This window comes from Moschus berezovskii, chromosome 21 (genome assembly GCF_049115385.1).
Source record: "Moschus berezovskii isolate FMDL1 chromosome 21, NW_MosBer_1.0, whole genome shotgun sequence".
Lineage (NCBI taxonomy): Eukaryota > Metazoa > Chordata > Mammalia > Artiodactyla > Moschidae > Moschus > Moschus berezovskii.
In genome coordinates, this window is record NC_142480.1 from 12720430 (window position 1) to 12742053 (window position 21624).

Sequence of the window (21624 nt, forward strand, 5' to 3'; positions counted from 1 at the left end):
CTTTCTCGGAGCGTCTCTCTCTCACGCGCGCGCGCACACACACACACACACACACACTTTGTGGAAAGTGTTCCTGGGCTCAGAGCTCCTGACATGCCCTGGGGAAGCAGCGAGGTGGAGGTGGGCCTTAATGCCCCAAGGGCCTGTCATGGTTTTTGAGAGACTGAAATGAGAGAGAATACAAAAGTGTTTCAGTACCCACAGGGTGCAGTGGAAAAGTGAGCTATTATTGACACCTCTGTTCTGCTTTCTTAGGTGGCCTCAGTTTTTCCACCCGTAAAATGAACTGGTTGGTGGAGTTGGTAACGCCCAGCACTGAAAAGCAGAGTCAGACTCGGGGCATGAATCTCACTGCTCACCAGCTGTGTGACCTTGAGCTCATTGCTCTCCCTCTGAGCCTGCATTTCTGGCCAGATGTGAACTGACACAGATAGGATGACATCCTATGAGGTTTTGGTGAGAACTCTGTGAGATGAATTACAGCGGAGTGCCCCGACGCCGCCTCCACGGAAATGCCCACTAAGGAGGAACACTGTTCCTCTTTTTCCGGCTCTGTGTTTGGAGGCTCTCTGATCGCTTCTTTCAAATTTCCCGTGTCTCTGTGCGCAGCATCAGTCAGTTTTGGAGAAAGTCTTTCAAAACCTTTCTGAGCCTGAGACACACCTGAAGAGTTCCAGGGGACATAGTACTTTGTGTCAGGAGTTGTTTTTCATGTCAATAATTTAATTATTAGAATGCTCGGGACATGGGAGATTCTTTTCTTGTTTATGAATTAGGGAACAAGGTGTGTCTGGCAACATGGATGTGAAACAGTCCTGTGCCCTTTGGAATTCACCTATAACTCATGCTGATCGAAATTTTACTCTGCCTCCAAGAATATCATTTTTTTTTTCTTGGTATTCTATTATTGGGTTGGCCACAAGATGGTATGGAAACACCCGAACGATCTTATTGGCCAGCCCAATGATAACTAGCCAAACACAATAATCAGGAAAGTTTATTTGCTTTTGAGCAGTGGTTCTCAACCAGGGAGATTCTGCCCTTTGGGGCCACTTGGCAATGTCTGGCGTTGTTTTTGCTACTGGGATACAGGCCAGGGATGCTTCTAAAAACCCTACAGTGCACACAACAGCCCTCCATAGGAAGGAATTACTCAGTCCCCAAAGGTCTACAGTGCCAAGGTAAGAAAACCTGCTTGAGGGGTCATCAACCTTCGGCCAGAAGGACTGTCCAGCTCTGGCCCGAGTTCTGAGGACTTAAGAGAGAAGGGGAAGGAACCCTCCAGACTGCGGCCCCAGGCTTTGCCCTTTTCTCCTTGTCCCCACGCTCTTCTTGAGAATCTCGGCTGACCCTCAGGAAGGGCTCTGGGGCCCATCTCCTTGGTTCCCACGGTTTTGTGTTCAGCCACTCCACTGCAGGGGACTCTTTAGACCTCATATCTGCCTGTTCCTCCAATTATCCATGAGCAACTTCCTGTCTCTCCAAGGCACAGAGCAACAAGAGGCAGGGTGTGTGCAGGAGATGGTGCTGGGGAGTGTAAATGAAGGAATGCTGAGCTCCCAGCCAGACCTCAGAGCCCGAGCCTGGCGCCGACTCAGACGGGCCTCTGCACAGACTCCAGGAGTCCGTCCCACACCAGAGGGAACTCAGAAGGACAACTTCCAACTCAGGATGACATTCTGCCACCCAATGCCACACTCTGAAGAACACCCCACTGTGCTGAATGACAGCTGAAAGCCACGGGCGCTTTCACTGTTCTGCGCCTTCACACACGGTTCCCTCTGCCTGGGCTGCCCTCCCTTCCTTTCCCTTACTAACTTCCTGTCCTCCCACACCCTCAATAGATGGTTCCTGCTCTAGTGCCCAGACCCTTGACTGTTTCAGAGCCTGCCCTTCTTGTGAACTGTGAGCTCCCGGAGGCAGGGATGAAGCGGCTGTGTGAGCTTAGGCAAATCACTTAACCTCTCTGAGCCTCTGCCCCATCACGGCCTTTCCAGTCTCCAGTACAGGGCTTGGAATCTAGGACACTGACAGTGAGCTGGCCCCAAGTGTCCTCCCACAGCTGGGGTCATGGTCGAGGTTACTAGGATCCATTATTATGGGCCTTAGACAGTGGTGTGCTGGGAATACTTAACAACAGGTTCTCCGAAGAAAAAAGCTCTGCTTTGCAGGATTTGCCCATTTTCATGGCATAAATATTTCCCCAGTGGCCAACTTCAAGCTACCAACATGAACGTGGAGCAGGGAAGAGAAGCAGATGGCGAGCTTCCATCACCGACAGCACACCGGTGGCTTTGGATTCATCAAATCCAACCTCACTACGAGGAAACTGAGGCTCAGATATAGAAAGCTGCTCCAAGTCCCACGGTTGGTCAGTAGAATCTGGGTCTCTCTTCTCTGATGTGGTGAGAAATAACCACACAGGCTCCTTGACCTGAGAGCTCCTTGTGGACGAACACAACTTTTAAGCGTCGTTTAAAGGCACTGGCTCCCAGCCAACATCCTGGAGACAGTTAGTGCTGCATTATCCTTCCTAAAAGCCTGGAGCCCAGGGCTTAGGGCTCGGGGCTCAGCCCTGCACACATCGGGGCCTCAAGCGATAGGACTGAGATGCTGGGGGCACGGTTGTAAAACAACTGGCCTGTGATGAGAACATCTGCCTTGCGTGGCTCACAGAACAGTCCATCAAGCTGTGCCTCTAGGCCCGCTGGGCTGCAGCCTGCATTTCCTGCTGATTCTGGCTTTCTTTTTTTTTGCCAAAGTCACATCTGTTTTCCATCTGTAGATGTTGCGGGGAGCCGATTACATTTTGAAGAGCTGGCTGGGGGTCTTGTGCATGTTTTCATCAGCGGGGAGACTTTGGAGAAGAGCTCTGATAAAAACATGTTGAAGCTGCATGCCTGGATCACACAAACCGTGAGGACTAGAAGACCCCTGTCTCAGCCACTGAATCAGCTGTGCTTTCTGGGGTCATGCCCTCTGAGCCTTACTTTTCTCATCTGCAAACCAGAGATATTAATAATAACAAAACTTAGTCTGTGACTCAGAGCCCTGATCACATCGAATGAGTGGCTGGATTAAAGACAAAGTTTTGTCTTCTAGGAAGCATTTTCTGAAAGAGGGGTTGGCAAATATTTTTCTGTAAAGGGCTGTGCATGCTAAGTTGCTTCAGTCATGTCCAACTCTTTGTGACCCTCTGGACTGTAGCCCGCCAGGCTCCTCTGCCCATGGGATTCTCCAGGCAAGAATACTGGAGCAGGTTGCCATTTCCTTCTCCAGGGGATGTTTCCCGCCCAGGGATTAAACCTGAGTCTCTTACATCTCCTGCATTAGTGGGCGGGTTCTTGACCACTAGTGCCACCTGGGAAGCCCCATATAGGGCTGGATAGTAGATATTTTAGTTCTGTGGGCCACATGACGGCAGAGGATGAGGTGGTTAGATAGCAACACCGACACACTGGGCGTGAATTTGAGCAAAGGAGATATTCTTCGCCAGGAGATAGTGAAGGACAAGGAAGCCTGGTGTGCTGCAGTCCACAGGGTTGTCAAGAGTAGGACACAACTGAGCAACTGAACTGGACAACAGCCACCACATGGTCTCCGTCCCAACTATTCAACTCAGCCGTTGTATAAAAAGCAGCCAGAGATGCTATGTAAAACGGACGTGGCTGCTTTAGTACAGATTTATTTATAAAACCAGGTGGTGGGCCAGAGTTGGCCTGCAGACTCCTGATCAAGAGGAAAGAATACATCACCTTATCAAAACTGCCCCTCTAAGTGTGTTGACTGGGCTCTTATGGAAAGTGAGTGGCTGTGCAACAATCCTGGGGCAGCTCACGACTGTGACCTGCTTGGGCCCTAACCCTCCAGCACCATTCCCACTTGAAGCCACTTCGTTCCTCCGGGAGGTTTTAACCCAAGACCCTCACTCCCCACCAATTAGGTTCAGTGCCCTTATAACGGGTTTGCTGGCCCTGTCATTGCAGAAAATGGAAAAACAAATACACACTAACTCAGAGAGGCCTCCCCTGATGTCCCAGCCCAGAACGGCAAACTCCTTCACACTCCCCAGACCCCTGAGCCTGTTTTATTCATTCAAATAGCCTGTTTCAGCACTGATGGCATATTTCCAAGGAAACAGGAAGCACTGGATCCTTGTTTATTATGTTTCTTCCCACTAGAATGAGAGCTTTATGAGGGCAGGGACATACTGTGCTCACTCTGTACAGCCAATGCTTCAACAGTGTGTGCGCGCACGCTCAGTTGTGTCCGACGCTCTGCGACCCCATGGACTGAAGCCTGCCAGGCTCCTCTGTCCACGTTAATTTCCCAGGCAATAATACTGGAGTGGGTTGCCACTTCCTACTCCAGAGGATCTTCCCGACCCAGAGATAGGACCTGGGTCTCTTGTGTCTCCTGCATTGGTAGGTGGATTCTTTACCACTGCACCATCTGGGAAGCCCCCTCAACAGCAGTAGATGTTCAATCAATAACATTTGCTAAATGAATGAATGAACACCATTTATCTCACTGCACAGGTGTCACCTGTTGAATGCTCCGTGTCTTCCACTTGAACTGTGACCATCCTAAAAACAGGCGCTGGGTTGTCCTGTTAACATTCATGTTGTCAGTAAGTGTTTGTTGAACTGCTGAATGAATGAATTTATCTGATAAAAACACAGGATGGCAGGAAGTAGAGAGCATCTAGAAAGGAGGTTTTCAACTAACTTTTGCTGTGGAAGCCTTTGGTTAAGGGGTATTTTATACAGAACTTGGCTTTTCTGGTTGATCAGAGTCGGACAGCAGGGCTGGCCTCCTATTTCCTCTCCTCTCCCCTCTCCCCTGCAAGATGTCCCCAGCACTTGGAGAGTTCTTTGGGACCCAGTTTGAAAATCAGCCATCCAGTCTGAACCCCCAGCTGCACAGATGACAGAGCTGGAGCCCCAGGCAGGGAGGTTCCCTATAGCCTGTGGCTGACGTGAGACGAGAAGCCAGCCTCTCTCCCACTGAGCTTCCCAAAGCGACCCCGTTAGGCTGTTTGTGCTTTCTGCAGACTCTACTTACGTCTCAGTTCTGCTTTGAGCAATACCACATCCTTGAGGAAATCGCTCTGGCCTCCTGAGTTCCTCTTTAGGGAGCTCAGCCCACAAGGCAGTCGACCACGCAGGCTGTGGGCGCAGAGACCCGAAGCCGAAAGTCCCAGCCTGGCTGGAAAATGTATGAGGCTACTGTAATTGGGTGTGGCCTCTCTGAGGTCATCTCTGGCCTGAGGGTGCCCTGGAGAGGCAGGGGAACACGGCAGTTTAGCACAGGACCTGGATCCAAGTCCCAGGGTCAGCACTCACCCGCTCACTTGTGACCCTCAAGTGAGCTCAAGCTCAACCTTGCTGCACCTCAATTTCCTTGACTATAAAATGGGGATGACAGAAGCATCCGTGCCTCATGTGGGTGGTTGTGATGTTTCAGTAATAAGACACAGTTTTGTCATTGTTGTCGTTTAGTCACTCAGTCCTGTCCAACTCTTTGCAACCCCATGGACTGTAGCCCTCCAGGCTCCTCTGTCCATGGGATTTCCCAGCCAAGAATACTGGAGTGGGTTGCCATTTCCTTCTCCAGGGGATCTTCCCTACCCAAGGACTGAACCCGCATCTCCTGCATTGGGGAGTGGATTCTTTACCACTGAGCCACCTGGGAAGCCCAACTAAGACAGGAAGTGATGAACATGGTACCTGCTGGGTTACTGGACTGTGAGAAATGCTAGACATGGTTATTATACAAGACAGGAGGGTAATGTGGCTCCTAATCCTCAGTGGCACTAATGGTAAAGAACCCACCTGCCAATGCGGGAGACCTCAAGAGACACGGGTTTGATTCCTAGGTGGGGAAGATCCCCTGGAGGAGGGCATGGCAACCCACTCCAGTATTCTTGCCTGGAGAACCCCATGGCCAGTGGAGTCTGACTGGCTGTGGTCTATAGGGCCACAAAGAGTCAGACATGACTGAAGTGACTTAGCATGCAATCCTCAGAACATGACATCTTAGAGGTCCTGAACCCCCTTTCTGTTGCGCGGCATAAAAACAAGGTTGTTCTTTGCTTCCAGGCCAGGCACATAGGTTCTCTGTCTGCCTACGTCTCTTCTGTTACCAGCATGTCAATGCCTAGGGGACTCAGAAAGCCTCCCCCAGCATGGATCCCTGGATGACTACATGGCGTGGAGCCCACTCCCCTCTCCTCTATCCAATAGGACCTACATGTGTGAGAAATAAATTTGTATTGAGTTAGATATTGCAGGGTTTATTTGTTACAGCAGAAAGTATTTCCTTAACTAATTATCTATTTACCTACCTGTCTATATCTATTTCAAAGAGAAACAGAAATCTATCACAATACTAATCATCTTTTCCTATAATAAATGATTAGTGACGTTTGTCATCAGAAATCAGTTTAGAATTTTTAAACATAGATTTTTAAAAACCCACAGCCTGCCCTCCCTCTCTGTCCTTTCTACCCCCCTGTAGATGTCACAGGCCTTTTGCTCCCCACACCTGGGTTCTCCCTGAACCAGCTACACAGACTGCTGAAGGAAGAGGAAAAAGCAGTGGGCCGCCTTCAGTGCCCTCTGGGATGCTGCCTGCTCTTTATCTACATTAGAAGAAGGTTCTTCCTCTTCTTTTAGAAAGAGTCCCCATATTTGCATACACTGTATTCCCCTTTCCGTCCCCCTCCTCTTGTGGAGGAGTTCTTGGCCTTGAAGCTATTTCTTCCCAACAGCAAGGTCAGCCCTGAATGTCTGGTCTTAGATACTGAAGAGGTGGCGACAGCTTGTTTATCAAAGTAATGGGAGGGATGATTCTAGAAGTTCTAACTGCTCTCACCAGGCCTCATGCAGGCTGCTCCTGGCTACAGAAAGGAGGGCCACATCGATCCAAAGCCATCTGTCTCCATGAACTCTCCACTCTGCCTGATACGGGCCCTAAACCAGCTTCATTGGAAGAAGTACTTGATCGGGATTTATGAGTTCTGGGCTTTGTTCCCAGGATCTGCTGGGTACAGTGCTGGAGGCACAGGCTCTGGAGTGAGGAAATCCCAGCCTTGAATCCAGGCCCATCCGTATCATGGGCATTCACAGCAACTGCCTTCTGGAAAAGAGGGCCTGGCCCATGATCCCAGGCCTCACGTCTCCAAGTTCCATCTTTTTCCCCTGTCCCAGCGCGTTGCCAGCAGCCATGCCTTGCGGGTACATTACTATTGCCAGCGTCGTGTAATGGGAAAGACAGGTGGGTGGAGCCTCCTCCCTGGATTCGAGGGGCTGGAGCAGGTTGTGGTGTAGAGGTGTGGAGTGATGGGGAGAAGGGGTTTTTCCTGCTAAGAGTGGGTCAGTGGTGAAGGCCAGCAGCACCCAAGCTGGCAGTGTGCTCTCCCCGGGGTCCCTGATGCCTCCCAGGGCTTCCATGGGGCGCTGTGGGTCTGTGGACCACACTCGGGGTAGCAAGGTGCTGGAAGCCTCTGGGTTGAATGGGGATGCGGATGAGGGGAGTCGGGGTGGGGTAGGGGGTGGATGTGAGCAGAAGGCCCGAGGTAGAGGGCCTGGTTCCAAGATCATTGACGGCCCAAGTGAGAAGAGAATTTAAGAGTCAGTCGAGATCTGGCTGAAAATGTCTAATCATGAGGAAACATCTGACAAACACAAAATGGGGAACTTTCATGACAAAGAAACAATGAAGTGGGGGGTGGGGAGGGAAACCTGAATTCCTTAAAAGTGTCAACATCATAGAAGACAAGGAAAGGCTGTGAAGTTCCAGATTAAAGGAGACAGCGAAATGCAATCCCTGCCCTCCCACTGGATCCTGAGCTGGAGGAGGAAGTGCTAAAGAAACCCTGTCAGATCACTGATTGCCTGGAGTACAGAAAGTGCAGTGGAGAAAAACACTATTGATGTAAAATTATGAAGCGGACGAGTTTAATGTGGTTATGTGAGGGAATACCCCTATTTTTAGAAGTACTTGGGGTAAAGGCCAAGATGTACGAAAACCTGCCCTCATACGATTCCAAAAAATGTTACACATGCACAGAGTAAAAATGATAAAGCAAATGATGTTTAAGATATTAGCATTCCACAAAGGGTATGTGATGTTTCTATTTTAATGTACTATTCCTGCTCTTGAAGTTTTTGAAGTCTGGAATTATTTCCAAATGAAAGATTAAAAAAAAAAACAAACTAAAAAGTTTAGCAGTAGAACGGGTTATTTCAAACAGAATCCCAGATGGAACCGTGTGTGTAAAACAGGGACAAGCAGGGCTGCCCGGGGTCAAGCCCAACCTCATGTCCCTTTGGTGGGCCCTGGGGTGCCTCCTGGAACCCAGTTTGGAAACCACTGAGTGGGTTCAGCCTCCACGTTTTGGGGGAACATGGTGACAAGGCAGCCATTCCTGCAACCTCTCATCCACTGGACGCTCACGCATATATCTGGTCGCATCTGAGCCTCACAACAGTCCCGAGAGAGGTGTTCCCAGCCCCCTTGTAAGTCAGAAAATGGAGGCTCTGGAAGATTAGTACCTCCTTGGAGCCTGAGCCATCCGGGTGATTTCCAGGTCCTCTCCCAATACCCTGCATGGCAACCTGAGAGGCAGGTCGTATCATCCACGTTTTATACGCAAGCAGAGGCCCCATGAGATTCAAGTCCAAGGCTACAGCACCGAAGCTGGGTTCAAAAGCGTGTCCTTGAATGAACCCCATGTCCCTGCTCTTCTCTTCACCTGCATGCTCCCAGGTGAAGAGGCTGAGGCCCCGCGTGGGGCAGCCCGGGCCTGCTCAGGACACAGGGGAGACAGGAAGTCCACTGGTCCAGTGGCCAGTGCTCAGGCAGCAATGGCTACCTGAACAGAAAGCCACCTGCTCCTGGTGGAGCTGTTTCCGGTAGGAAATCTTCACACCGAGCCATGACCCCACCCTGAATTTCTGCCTGGAGCTGGCTTCTCAATCAGCAGGGATATTCCCGTCTCCCTGCCCCACCCCTGCCAGCAAGGGCTGAGGACAAGGAAGCTCTCGGCATCCTTGCTCTGCTCCATCTTTCTCAGGCTAAACTCTGACTGCATCTCTCTAGCAACTGTCCTTCCTATCCCTAACATTTAGCTTTTCCCTCCCCCATTCCCTGTTCACTGCTAAGTTTTCAGTAAGTAAATTCACTATCAGCAAAATTCATGGTGTTTGAAGTCACTGCCAAGACACTGGGTGTTTAAGCTAAAGGTGTCTGAGTCAACGGGGGACTTGCTGAGGATGCAGCTGTCCTTTTCAGGCCCAAAGCTGCCTCCTTGATAACATCTCAGGGTCTGTAGAGCCCTTGGCCCTGATTTTGCCCCAAGCCCCAACACGGCAAGGAGAATGACTGCCCAAACGAGAAGTTCAGACAGGGGTGTGGCGGGGGGAGGTAACTGTCCTTGTCAAGTGCCAGCCACTGGGCTGCATGCAAACTGCAGGCTCATCTAACTCCCACAACAGCCCCATAGGTGGGTGTAGTTGAGCCCATTTAACACGGGGGAAACTGAGGCTCAGAGCACTGACATAACCTTGCACCATACCCCAGTCTCTCACACACGCTTTCTGTTGTCTGTGGCCAAACTGGCTTGCCATCCTCCAAGCAGATGGATAACCCCTCCCTTCAAACAGCCATCATTGGGTAAGCCCGCTAGGTACCATGTGTGGCAGGCTGACATTTTATACATGCTATTTCTAATATTTACAACTGACCAAGTATGGCTTCTGAATGTTAGGGGTCTGAGTTTCACTTCTTTGTAAAACAGCTTTCAGAGATGAGGGAACTGGGTCCCATAAAGGAGTTAAGTAAATCATTCAAGGTCACTCGGGTAGTAAGTGACAGATCAGGAATTTGAACCCATCTGTATGGCTACAGAGGTAACAATCCTTCCATTCTCCCTTTCCATGGCTGTCATGTACAGCTGCACAGGTTGCTTACTGTACAAGGACATCCAGCGGAAGGGGTAATCAGGGGGTGGAATGCAGCCAACATTCTGTTCACTAAGGTATGCACCACAGTGCAGTGATGCCTGTCCTTGTCTGCCTGGAGCAGTGCTGTGGTAAACCGATTATAAATGATCCCAATGATTCCCTTCTCTACCTCTGGACCCCTTGCTTTGTTCCTTTGCAGTTCTTCTCAGCATGAAGGGAAGTCTAATTCCTCACCCTTTAAATCTGGGCTAGTCTTGTGACTCAGTGAGTCAGTGAAATGTGTCAGTGTGGCACTGTGCTAGTTCCAGTCCAGGCCAAGAGACTTTGCAGGCTTCACTTGCCCACTTGGATCCCAACTACCACCATGGGCACAAGCTTGGGCTAACCTGCTGCAGAATTAGAAACATGTGGCCCAGTCACCCCCTTTCCAGACCCGTCAACAACCAATCAACCACCCAACCTATAAGCAGGACCATCTTAGTCCAACCAGCCTCCAAGTGACCCCTCACACGGACCCTCAAGCCAGCCCAACCAAGCTCAGGTGCCCCTGACCAGATCAGGGTAAATGCCCAACTGACTTCTGTAACTGATGTCTGTGGCCATTAAGGGCAGAACTGCGTTCTTTCAAAATCCGTATGTTACAGACCTAGGCCTCAGTGCAAGGGACCTTATTTGGACATCAGGTTTTTGCAGATATAATTAGTTAAGATGAGGTCATACCCGGAGGAGGGTGGGCCCCTAATCCAGTATGACTGACATCTTTATAAAAAAGGGAAATTTGGACACACACACACAGACAGACAGCACACCACGCAAAGGCTGGAGTGATGCTGCCACAAGCCAAGAACTCCCAGAAGCTAGAGGAGAGGCTTGGAACACATCCTTCCCTACAGCCTTTAGAGGGAGTAGGGCCCTGCTAATACCTTGATCTCAAAAATGCCAGTCACCAGAACTGTGGGCCCACACATTTCTATTGTTTAAGTCACTAGTGTGTGGAACTCTGTCACGGCAGCCCTGGGAAACAAAGATAGTGCTTTTTCCTAATTCATACAGAGGCACAGTGTGGGCTGGATTCCTTGCCTGCTTCCAGTGTGGCTGCCAATCACAGTCCTCCTCCCAGACCCCAGGGAGCACAAGAGGGGCCCAGGAGTTCCACCCCTGCCAGACCTACTCCTACCCGAACAGATCTCCGAATCTGGGAAGGCTTCTCCCATGCCCCTCAATGGCTCTGGAGTTCTTGAGGGGAAGGGGTCACAGCCACACATAGCATCACTGGTCCAGGGGCCCAGAGAGAACCCGCAGCCCAGGGCCCCTCCCGGCTGCCCACCTACCTGGGCTGCCAAGAGCCATGGAGTCGTAGATGAGCTTGCAGGTCTTGAGCAGGGTGGAGATCTTCTTCTCGGGCGAGTAGGCCTTGTGCATGCTGGCGAACTTCTGCAGGATCTTCTCCATGACAGGCACCTCTGGCACACTGGTGGTCACGCCCAGGTCGGTGGTAGTGGTGGCCAGGATAACTAGCTGGTTATCCTTGAGCTGCTGCAGTGAGCCATCCTTGCTGTGGATCTCACGCAGGCATGAGTAGATGGCTTCCTTCAGGGGCTTCAGGACACACTTGTACAAGGCAGACTCCACGATGGCTTCTATAGGTGGGTGAGAGCCAGAGGGTAGGGTGAGGAAACCAGGGGCAGGGATCCTGCCCTCAGGTCTTGTTGCCCAACAGTGTGGCTTCCCTATCCCTGGTCCCTGGAAGGATATACTCACGGCCCTGGCAGGTTTGGCCCACAGTTCTGCCAGGTGAGACTGTGTAGTACATTCAACAGAAAGGCATAATGCTAAGGGCGCAGGAACCCTCTGGGACCCATACATGGTATCTTAATGCTTTTTACAAGGCCTGGCACAGATTTAACTCTCATAAGGCTGCCTTTTAGTATACAATCTGAGAGGGTCCTAGTCACATGGGGGTTGTGCAGTCTACGAACTGTGCAACTGGACCTGGAGGGCCTGAGGGCACAGTAAATGTCTGACATTTAAAAAATGTCAAATGTAGTAAATGTTTGACATTTAAAAAAAGAGCTTTTCTTTTTTAAAAAAATATATATATATAATTATTATTTGGCTGTAAAACAAGGTTGGGATCTTTATTTTTCAACCACAATCAAACCTGTGCCCCCTGCAGTGGAAGCGTGGAGTCTTAACCCCTGGACTGCCAAAGAAGTCCCAGTAGAGTTATTCTTAATACATATTTTTAAATTACCAGATCCATTTGCCTCTAGTCTCAAAAATGCAGTATAGCCAAAACCTGATTTCTCATCATCTGCATGGCTGCCACCTGGACCTGGGCCGTCATCACTGCTTACCTGACTTCTGTTAATAGCCTCTTGCCCTGGCTTCTTTTAGTCCTTTATTCAACAGAGCAACAGAGAAGGCAGTGGTACCCAACTCCAGTGTTCTTGCCTGGAGAGTCCCAGGGATGGCGGAGCCTGGTGGGCTGCCGTCTATGGGGTCGCACAGAGTCAGATGTGACTGACATGACTTAACAGCAGTAGCAGCAACAGCAACATAGCAACCAGCATAATCGTGCTATGCTATGTTTGATCATGATATTCCTGTGTTCAGAACCCTGTAATTGCCCCAATCCCTGGTGGCACAGAGGTTAAAGCATCTGCCTGCAATGCGGGAAACCCAGGTTTGATCCCTGGGTCGGGAAGATCCCCTGGAGGAGGAAATGGCAACCCACTCCAGTATTCTTGCCTGGAGAATCCTATGGATGGAGGAGCCTGGTGGGCTACAGTCCACGGAGTCGCAAAGAGTTGGACACGACTTCACTTTCTTTCAGGCACAAAAGAAGCCAAAGTCTTTCCCATGGCCCACAAGCCCCTCTGTGATCTAACCCTGTGACCCCTCTCACTCATTACCTTGTCTGCTCCCTGTGTTCAGGCTGCTCCAGCCACCCTGGCCCTCCTGCTTATTCTGCCAACCTTCCAGGTTTGCTTCTACCTCAGGGCCTTTGCACCTGCTATTCCCTTTGCCTGCAGGAATGCACATGGCTATTTGCATGGCTTATTCCTTCTCTGTTCAAACACGATCTTATCTAAGAGGCATCCTGATCAGCTAGTAGAGTGAGAATTAGTCATCTGTGATCTCACAGCACTCTGCAACATACATGTCATAATTCTCACTCAACAGATCAACTTAGGCTCTGCTGGTGCAGGTTACAGTTAGTTGGGGGCTGAGCAAGGATTTGAACCCAGATCAACTTGATACCAAGGCAATGTTCAGCTTTGATTGACAGCAGTGAAATAGTCTTGGGAAGTCTTTTTGGCTCTACTCAATTCCTGGGGCGGGAGGGGGGGAGGGGGGGTCTCAGCTATTGGCCCTGGCAGCAGAGGTCCCAAGTCCTGTCCCTGTAGACAGACACCTGAACTGCCTTATTTCTGGGAGTGAGGGAGGGGCCTCTGCTCCCATGACTGAGTCTCAGCAGAAGTCAGGTAGCCCTTCCCTGCCATGCCTGCCTGGATTGGCCCATGTCTGGGTTTGGGGTGGGTCCTGGCCATCTCGGTCCTCATCCTACAGCCTCCCTCTTCTCCTTTGCTTCTCCAGCCTCTCCAACAGGAGAACGCATGGCTGCCCTTGCCTCCCTCACTCCACTCCTGTCTGTCCCTCCAAGTCCTCAGAGCCTCTACAGCTGGAGGTGTGGTGACTCAGAGGCAGTCAGCTTCCCCACTGCTCCTGGCTCCTGTGTGACCTCGGCCAAGTGCTTTCCCCTTCCAGGGCTTTCCCCCTCATCTGCAAAACAAGAGGTGCCCTCTCAGGTTCCTTCATCTCTGAAGCCACCAGGTCTCCTGCGGAGACTACCTCTGGCCCTCAATAGCCACACATGTTACAGCTTCTTATGCCGCTAATTGCTCCTAGCGACTTGTCTCCCTAATGAAACCAGGAGCATCCTGAAGGTGGGGGCCGGCCCACTCTCAGGTGGCTGAGGTTCTGGGTCCATGGGCCGAATTCCGAAGGAAGAGGCAGAACAGTAGAGGGGTTATTCACAGAAAGGGCGGACTGTCTGGGATCATCCCTGGCTCCCGCCCGCTCCCAGCCCCTGCCCGGGATGCGGACCGACCTAGCTCCTCCTCGGAGTGCAGGGCGGGGTCCACCAGGGCCTTGAGCTCGGTGCTCTGCAGCAGGTAGCTCTTGAGCTGGGTCATCATGGTGCGGATCTCCTGCAGCATCTCGGTGCTGGAGGTCTGGTGGGACATCATCTCCAGGCTGTACACTTTGTAGTCCTGCACCAGGTTGCCGAAGTATGAGCCCTTGTCCTGGGCCAGCTCCACCACCTTCTTGTAGAGCTTGCGGTTGTTGGACAGGAAGGCATTGAAGACACTGCTGAAGCTCACAAAACTCAGGCGGTGGCGCGCCTTGCCCAGAATCATGGACGACTTCTTCTTCATGCCGGGGCTGCTGAACTGCTCCAGCTCCTCCTCGGTGCTGCTGGTCGAGTAGGAGTCCTGGTCAGCGGCGGAGGCAGGCACGCCCAAGCTGTCCGAGAGGGAGGCCAGGGAGCCCTTGAACTCTGGTGCGCTCTGGGGTCGGGCCCCTGCCCGGGCATGCGGGCTCTGATTACCCCCGGCCAGGGAGGCAGGACTTTGGATCTCTCCTGGGGGACCAGGCGTGGGCTTCTCGGGGGCCTCCCCTGCTGCGGAGAGCTCAGCCGTCTCCAGGGGAGTTGGGAGGACCGAGGCCAGCTGCCGGGAGATCCGTTTCTTCCTGGGAGGCGGGACTGGGGCTTGTCGGATCTTCCTCGGAGGCTCTGGCGCGCTGCCCGGATTGCTGGCTTGGGCTGATGCTTCCTGGCCTGGCTCTGTGGTTCTCGGAGGCCTGTCCCCGGGGCTGTCTGAGGTCCGCTGGGGAGGCAGGCGGAGCGGGGATGCCCTAGAAGGACCCCCCGGGCCCCCCTCTGTGGCCGCTCCCTTGTCCGGCTTCCCTGCCCTCTGGTCCTCCAGGGAGACTTTCTCAGAGATGCGGCGTCTGGGAGGCACCGTGGGGAGGCTCTTCTTCGTGGGCACTGGGGGGGCGGGGGCTTTCAAGGGGCTGGCGGCTGCCCCCGGCTTCATCTCTTCCTCCCTGAGGGGGTCCAGGCCTGCGAGGGGGCGTGGGAGCCTCTCACAGGCTGTCATGGGTGGCTGGCTGGGAAGCTCCGGGGGGCCCGGGGCATGGGGTGCCAAGTGGGAGGCAGATGCTGGGGGTGAGGGCGGGAGAGCCTCTGGAGGCGGGGGAGCCGCCGCCGGGGGAGAAGGGGGCAAAGGACTGGCCGGAGAGAGAGGAGCAGCAGCAGGAGGCCGGCTGAAGCCCGGGGGGTGCAGGGGGAGTGGCGGGGGTGGGGGCGCCGGGCGGCGGGGGGCCCACCGGGAGGTGGGTGAGGTAGCGTCGGAGGCGGGGGGCGCCGGGCGCGAGGGGCAGCTTCCAGCGGGGGCTGCTCGGCCGTCGGGGCGCGGCCACAGTCCTCGATGAAGATGGGATTCACAAACCACAGGCGGCCGTTTCCTATGGCCAGCTCGATTTCGCACGAGCAGTTTTCGGGATGGGTGGTGGGCTTGAGGCTGGAGGCGGGGGGCGCCCCGGGGGCTGGGTCTCTTGGGGCTTCAGCTGGGCTCCCACCTCCTCGCCGCGGGTTCAGCGAGGAGTCCCAGAAGCCTGTCCGAGAAGAGAGAGGGAGAGGCGGTCAGTCCCCGAAGCCGGGCCCCTGCGTGGACCCGACCGGCTGGTGTTTGCGGGCGGCCTGGGGGCAGGGCCGAGGGCGGGCCGGGCGGCGAGGTGTTTGCTTCACCAGCTCGCAGGTTGTTTTCCCCTCCTGGACTGTTTTAAACCTCTCCCACCACTTCCTGCCTCGGGAGGGGGAAGCCCCACGCCGTCCTCCCCTGCAGTGCCCTGCCGGGGTGGGGCCAGGATGGCGCTGGTGACAGCCTCAGCACCTTGGTCCTGTCCCCTGGCATGGGAGAGCCTCCCGAGGGGCACCCACGACCTGGGCTGCAGGGACGTGTGGGCATGGAGTGGACGAAGCCCAGAGCTCCCGTTGCTGACCAGTCAGGGGCTCTGAGGGAAGTCTGCAGACCTTCCTAGGCCTCAATCTAGAATGGGGTCCCGACAGAGAAGGGACTTTGGGCCTGTTTTTGGCCACTGCAGTTGTCACAGCAGGAATAATGAATTATGGATGGTGGCCAGTGAGCTCAGACCTGACCATCCAAGGAGGGTAACACCTGCCTGCTGCAAAATGATTCCACCTCTGGTCAATCTCGGTGCTAAAGCAGGAAAATGCCCTCTTGCCCTCAGCTCAGAGAGCTTGAGCTCCTGCACCGCTGAGTCCCAGCACATGCCTTTCTCTTGACTTAGCCCATGGCTGAGGCCACCAGAGCAGGCCTCTCCCTCTCCAGGCACTGATGGTCAGAGCCAGGCTTGTTCTGGGTAAGAAGCATGGAATGTTCAAGTTGGGGGTTGACGAGATCACAGGAGGTCCCGACCTTTCGGTACCAAGCCCTCTGGAGAACCTGATGAAAGCCGGGATGCTCCAAGAAGGGCCCCAGGGGCACATTTTGAGAACAAGGTCAGAGGCCTGGCATGTCACTGCGAACTCATTCAGGCAGACCCTTCTGCTGGAGAGGAGTAGGGAACCCAGGTCTTGTCCAAGCTGTTAATTTTAGAGATCGATAGTGCCAATTCCTTGTTAATGAGGCCAGGCCTCCAGTCTCTTGAGAACCCAATGCTCTTTACCTCCGGGAAGGAGTCATCAGTAAGAAAATTACCAAAAATAGCATCAAAGACAATACCAGGAACAAACATGTGCTGGATCCTGGGTGTGTGGGCTGCTTGCTCTACTGGGACTGTCTCAGGGTCTCTGACCACAGGCCTCGGGTGTAAGTCCTCAGGTTGTCCCCATGTGACAAATGAAGATAAGAGGCCCAGAGAGACGAAAGGTCACCAGGTCGGGGAATGAAGGAGCTGGGGTTTGAACTAGGTCGCACTGGTTGTGAGGGCTGGGTGCTGGGCCGATGTGTTACATGCGTGGCCGCCCTTCATAGGAACTTGCGACACTTCCCATCCCCGTTGCTCTCCTGGCCTGAGTGAGGGGCAGGGTGGCGTACACCCCAGAGCCAGGGTCGGGGTAAGAACACAACAGGTTCTTGACTCCGGAAGAAAGGAGACACTGCAAGATGGCCGAGGGCAGCTGTGTGTGTGTGTGTGTGTGTTCATCCCAAGGGATGGGCACTCTCAGGGGTGTGGGTGTTCACCAGCTTGCTGGCCAAGGAGGTCCTGATCAAGGTGAGCGATGTGTAATTCCAGGACAGCAGGGCTGCTGAGAAGCTGAGAGAGCGCTATGTGCACCCCTCTGGGTGGGGCCATCGCAGAGGAGCAGAGCAGGGCTCATGGTGCAGCCCCTTTGTGGGCAGAGACCCCATGTCTGAAAGTGCTTCGGCCAGCTGTCTCCACTGTATCAAAGATGACAAACTTTCATGTGACCTTCCAATGTGCGCCCCTGCCAGTCACTCCCTGAGGACATGGGGCCCCAGAGTGGGAGGGTGTGTCTTCAGGCTCTCCCACCATCGACGGGGGTGGGGCGGGAGGGTGGTTTCTCATGGCTGCCTGTGCCTTGTGCTTTGCTTTCTTGGGCAGCTACTGACCTCTCCATGACCTGTCCATTCTCCTGGGTACTTTGCACAGCCTTCTTGGAATGCTTCCTAGCAAAGAGCAAGCAGGCAGCCAGTCTGATTAAAGGACTGGGCAGCGGCCCCATAGGTGAGCTGAGGCTCCCAAGGCTCACCTCCAAGTTCCCGAAAGACCCTTCCTTTGGGAGAAATTGCAAGTCATGGGGCAGGCAATCAACAGAACTGCCCACCTGTGCCTGGACACTCCCATTACTGCTCACCCAGATCATGGCCATAGCCTGCTTCCGTATCCCCACTCTGCCTCCAATCCATTCTGCTCCTCGTGGCTCTATGCTGGGCATATTGTAGACCCTTGATTGCTATTTGTTCAGAATCACTTTCAAACTTTTAGCCTGGCCTTTATCCCCTGTGGGATCTGACCCTCTACGCCTTTCCAGCATCACCTACTGAGTCTCCACCCCAGTCTCTCTGCTGCTCATTCCTTCCTGAACACGCCATGGACCGCCCCACCTTTGGGTCTTGGCTAATGTTCCCTCTGCTTGGAATGCTTTTCCCACCCTCTCCACCTGGCAAACTCCTACTCAACCTTCGAGACTCAGGTCAAATGTCATCAGTTTGGTGGAGCTTTCCTGACACTTTCAGGCCATACCTACACTCCCCTGGCTCCCCCGCCCTGGTGCACAATGCGGAGACAGACCAACCCCAGGACCATCCTCTGGTTTCATCCTGGGCCTGGGAGGGTGTCTAAAGACAAGAAGCAAAGAAGTGAGAAAATAAGAGGTGAAAAGCAAAAAAGGAGGGCAAAGAGCTCTGTGAGTGACGGACCACCAGCCAGACCGCCCACCTCGGGACAGCAGTGGCAGGGCGGGGGTGGGGGGGCATCACACAGGAAAAAAGAACACATTTTCCACCGCTCGATCTGCATTTCTACATGAGTGGAAGAGACAGTGGGGTTCAGGGAAATATGTCCAGGGCCTGGGTGACTAGGAACTGCTCCCCTGCCCCTAAGATAGGCCTGGTGGTTATACCCTGCAGGGCAGAGGCCTCAAAGCCAAGGCCGCTCTGAGAGGTGGGAGAAGCTGGGACCCAAGGAGCTATACCCTGGGGTCTGGGGGCCTATTAGGGAACTCAGGTCTTCATGCTTTTTTTTTTTTTTTGAAAAAAGGAAGTAGGTAACTTTCTCTGCAGAATGCCAAGGCCAGGGGAGAAGCGGAAGGCTGTCATGCAATCGTAGTGGTTGGTGCGGCCGTGGGCGTCTGCGCCTGGTGGCACTGGGCCAACCTCGGCTCAGCGGCCGCAGTTCCCCTAAGGGCCCGTGCCCTCTCTGCCTGTGTGCCACCCTCAGACCGTAGCCGACGTTCTGCCAGCCCTGTGGCCTCCTGTGTCTCAACTGGAGATGCCTCCTGCCAGGCGTCCATGCCTGCAGTCCTCAGAGGGCCTTGGCCAGGCCAGGTGTTGGGCTCTAAACCCTGAGCACAAGGGCGACAAAGATTTCACACTTGAGGAAGCCCGGGCTACCAGCGGAAAAAGAGGGCATGGATAAAGGCAACCAAATGTTCCAGATGCCATGGAAACTGCTAGAAAGTCTGATGAGCTCAGTGGGTGAATGTTTCTGTGACATCCCAAAAGTGGGCTGTTAACCCAGTCATTCAAACTAGACTTTCCAATGAATTTTTGACAACTAGGAAAGTTCTCATTGTATAACGTAAAGGCAAAAGTAAGTTACAGGCCAACTTGGAAGAGTTATAGCACATATTCTCTTTTTAAACATATTTAGAAATATGAAACATACATGCACTGCAAACATGTCTGAAAACCTCTGCAAGTCTAACCTCTATTTACCACTGCTTTCTCTAGATTCCTTTTGCACTGAGAAGAATTAACTGCATGCAGTTTAGTGAACTGCTCCCTGTGTTAATTCTGTGGTCCCAAGCTTCTACCTACAGAACCCTTTTGAATGCTGGCTTTTCCATGGCCAAACAGACTTTCTTACATCAGCTCAGGAGCAAACATTCTGGGCAATCACGTGGTGCTGAGCTTGTGGGTCAATAACCCCGTTTCAGCACCATCGTCTCTGTCTGAACAGCAGGCTTGTGTAATGATCTGGATATTTATGACATTCTATCCATTTTGTAAAAAGGGAGTAGAGTGCCAGAAAAAGAAACTTTGCTGACACTAGTGACAGAAAACACAAATGCCTCATAAACTTATTCCAACGACAAGGTCATCAGATCAGCATGCGGGGGCGAACGTCAGAGCCCCATGCATGGAGGAGTCGGGAGAGGGAACCAGGGGTTAAGGAGACTGAGCTGTGTGCAGAGAAAAGCATCTGCTGCCTGTGAAGCTGGGCGGATCCTCTGCTCCTATCATGGAGATTCCCGGCCTCCTTTCACTAAATCCCTTTTTATCTTAAGCTATTTTGAGTTGGCTTCGCTTCTTTGCCACAGAGTGCCTTGCTGAGAATGTGTGATGCGCTGGCACCGTGCCTGGGGCGTCCAGCCCTTATCTTTGCTTATTTGTCATCGCTACTGCAGGTGAAGGCCGGGGCAGTCTGCACATCTCACAGCCAAGGCTTCTGGTCTCTGATGGGTCGTGCCCTTTCAGCTCTGGGTCTCTATCCTTTCTGGGGATGAACAGAAAAATTAACCGTTCCTCGGCTGCAGGAAAAACTTATCCTGGTGAGCATCACTTCCGTGCTTCAGCCCTGGGGGACACCTGGCCTGATCAGAACCCTCTGGTTCCTAAGCTGCAACGTCCTTGGGTTTCATTTAAATCCATTTCTCAAGGAAGCAGATGCTGACACACAACCTGAACTGCCACCTGCTTCTCAGAGGGCCCCTCCCCTCTCACGTCCTCAACCAGCCCAAGAGGTCAAGCTTGCCCGGATAGAAGGGCTTGTCAATTCCAGAAAGGAATATGGTTCTCCCTAGAGGAGCAGTTTGTCTTCCACATAGTCGTTCCTAGGGTTCAGGGACACCCCATCCCCAGGTGAGAGAAACTTGGGGGGTCCCTGGGGCAGTGGATCCCACGGGCATCTGCCTCAATCCACCTCAACCGACCCTCCTTTTGGTGGTAAGCCTCCCAGATGGAGTGCATGCATCTCCCTTGCCATTGAACTTGACCTCAAAGTCGGCCAGCAATTGCTCATTGCACAAACAACTGAGATGCTCATGAGGTACAGCCAAGGGGCAGCGGAGCAGCTGTGCTGGGAGTCAGAAAGCTCTCGGTGTACTTCCCAGCTGTGCTCCTAGCTGCCTGGAGCATCTTGGACAAGTTTCCTGGCCGTGCTAAGACTTGATTTTCTATCTTTAAAATGGGAATGCAAGGATTACACAAGACAGCGCTCAGAGAGTGCAATGAGAGTGGCACCTCTGCCGTTTCAGCCCTCGGGAGGGGTGTCGCTTGGACTGTATGAGTTACCAGATGCTCACCCATCCCATGGACTTCCCAGGTGGCTCAGCAGTAAAGCATCCGCCTGCCAATGCAGGAGATGTGGGTTTGATCCCTGGGTTGGGAAGATCCCCTGGAGAAGAAAACGGCAACCCACTCTAGTATTCTTGCCTGGGAAATCCCATGGACAGAGGCGCCTGGAGGGCTACAGGCCATGGATTTGCAAGTAGACATGATGGAGCATACTCACACACACACACACACACCTGCCCCACACCCAGGCTTCTGGAAGAGTAAGAGCCCAGCAAGTATAACATTTGGGGCCCAAGCTTAGTGTTTATTCCCAACATCAACTGCAAACTGGCCCCGAAGTTTGTAAACTGGGTCAACCAGACCTAGGAGGGCCCGGATACAGAGTGACGGGGCACCACGAGCCAGTGGCTGGAGGCTGGAGCCTAACTGCCAACCCGCTGTGGACCCTGTGACACCAGACATGTCACTCAGCTGCTCGTGTCTGTTTTCTCTGCCATAATGTGGGCATCACAGCATTACCACTTGCTGTACTGGGCTGTCTGGAGATCTGATGAGTCAGTGCAGGTGAAGAGGTTAGGCGC

General features: G+C 53.1%; 1 protein-coding gene across 1 annotated transcript in view; it reads right to left on the bottom strand.

Annotated features, from left to right (window-relative positions):
* Positions 1 to 21624, bottom strand: part of RIN3 (Ras and Rab interactor 3) — a 136434-nt gene that overhangs the window by 12587 nt on the left and 102223 nt on the right. The window contains 3 exon segments of the mRNA XM_055418407.2: positions 11300 to 11608; positions 14083 to 15426; positions 15429 to 15653. Coding sequence (XP_055274382.2) covers positions 11300 to 11608; positions 14083 to 15426; positions 15429 to 15653 — 1878 coding nt within the window.